This window comes from Aplysia californica, unplaced genomic scaffold (genome assembly GCF_000002075.1).
Source record: "Aplysia californica isolate F4 #8 unplaced genomic scaffold, AplCal3.0 scaffold00323, whole genome shotgun sequence".
Taxonomy (NCBI): domain Eukaryota; kingdom Metazoa; phylum Mollusca; class Gastropoda; order Aplysiida; family Aplysiidae; genus Aplysia; species Aplysia californica.
In genome coordinates this window covers 748567-750050 of record NW_004797593.1, presented here as the reverse complement: position 1 = coordinate 750050, position 1484 = coordinate 748567, and the positions used below count along the sequence as shown (strand labels likewise).

Sequence of the window (1484 nt, the reverse complement as noted above, 5' to 3'; positions counted from 1 at the left end):
ATATATACGTGCCAAAGATTAGAGGTGTTGCAGCAAGAGAGAACAAACACAAAAGAATAAAGAGGAGAGATATAAAGACCACAGTTGTTTTATAGAAAAGGAAAGAATGAAAAAAACACACCAGAGAACCCGCCAACCATCCACACACAAGAATCAAGGAGAATGTGCAGCTATGATTTACTGAATCTGCCCATAAAAACCTATCATCATGTACAGCTAGATCCATAAACAACAAGTGCATTTAATTTCTACACTTCAACCCCTGTTGAGGGAAGGGCAAAGACGACAAGGCAAGCCATAGAAAGTTCCCACCAAACGTTAAAAAATCTCATCTAATGTTGTATCAACAACAATATCTATCGTTGTTGTTGTTACTGATCCAGTAGCATCTGAGCGTTAACTCTTCTGTATGAAGCCATTCTATAATAGTAGAGGCAGTTAGACGTGTGGGGTGGCTTGGGAAGGAAACTCCCCTCAGATCGGTTAGTTTTCTACAGAAGAACAGATTATGTTCCACTGTCTCTGAGGGGTAGTCACATAGTGGGCAGGCAGCAGACTGCTTTACTCCAATTCGGTTGAGATGTTCATTGAGGGTACATGTTGTGTTTTAAGCTGGAAGATTATGGATTGACAATGTCAATCAATAAAGAATTTTCTTCTATTCTTCTTCTCCATTCTCCTTGAAGACCTCAGAGATAGACAATGGTAGTTCTCTCAACATGAAGTGGTATTCGTATTAGATTACTGTCCTTCACCTGTCAGCAACTGTAAGTTCATTTTCAAAACTACTCTCAACTCTATTTACATGACACAACGTTTCTTCAGTTTTAGGTAAGGTTTTGTTAAGAGAAATTTCACAAGCAGCTGGTCAAAGCAGCTGTACTCTTCCTTGATTTTCTAGACAATAATAAATGTTCATGCATTTTTAAACTTGTTAAAATTTCAGAGCAAGCACAATATCATGGACAATGAACCTCTTAGTTTTTAGTTTTTATCCAGAAAGATTATGAACTCGGGTAAAGCAATCCTTTGATCTAAGGCATGAAAATCCAGAACAAAAAGCAATAGTTATCAAACAATCAAGTCTTCAACAAAGAAGCAAACCATAAATTTCAACCAGAGAAGCAATCATCTTTTGTCTAAAAATTGTTTAAACCCTGAAAGAAATGTTCAGATTCTAAAATGCAACGGCAACATCATTACCTGGCACTGGCCTACCACAGCCATAACCGCCTGTGCCCTTTCCACGGATTTCAAACAGGCCCCCGAGGATGACATTGGCACCGGCGACGTTCACATCAACTTGACTCCGGTCGGTGGAGCAGACTTGTTGAGCCAGGTCCTGACCTCCACACAGGCCGAGGAAGACCACAACCGAAATGAGTTGTACCACCCACATCTTTTTCTGAAATTTAAAAAAAAAAAAAAGCTAAAGTTTTAAGAGAAAGTGTAATACAATTACCTTACCCTCTCTCCCTCCCTCC

At 39.4% G+C, this 1484-nt stretch overlaps 1 protein-coding gene across 1 annotated transcript in view; it reads right to left on the bottom strand.

Annotated features, from left to right (window-relative positions):
- LOC101850490 overlaps positions 1–1484 on the bottom strand; it is a gene marked incomplete in the record, with an annotated part of 69961 nt that overhangs the window by 66181 nt on the left and 2296 nt on the right. The window contains 1 exon segment of the mRNA XM_013084867.2: positions 1204–1405. Coding sequence (XP_012940321.1) covers positions 1204–1405 — 202 coding nt within the window.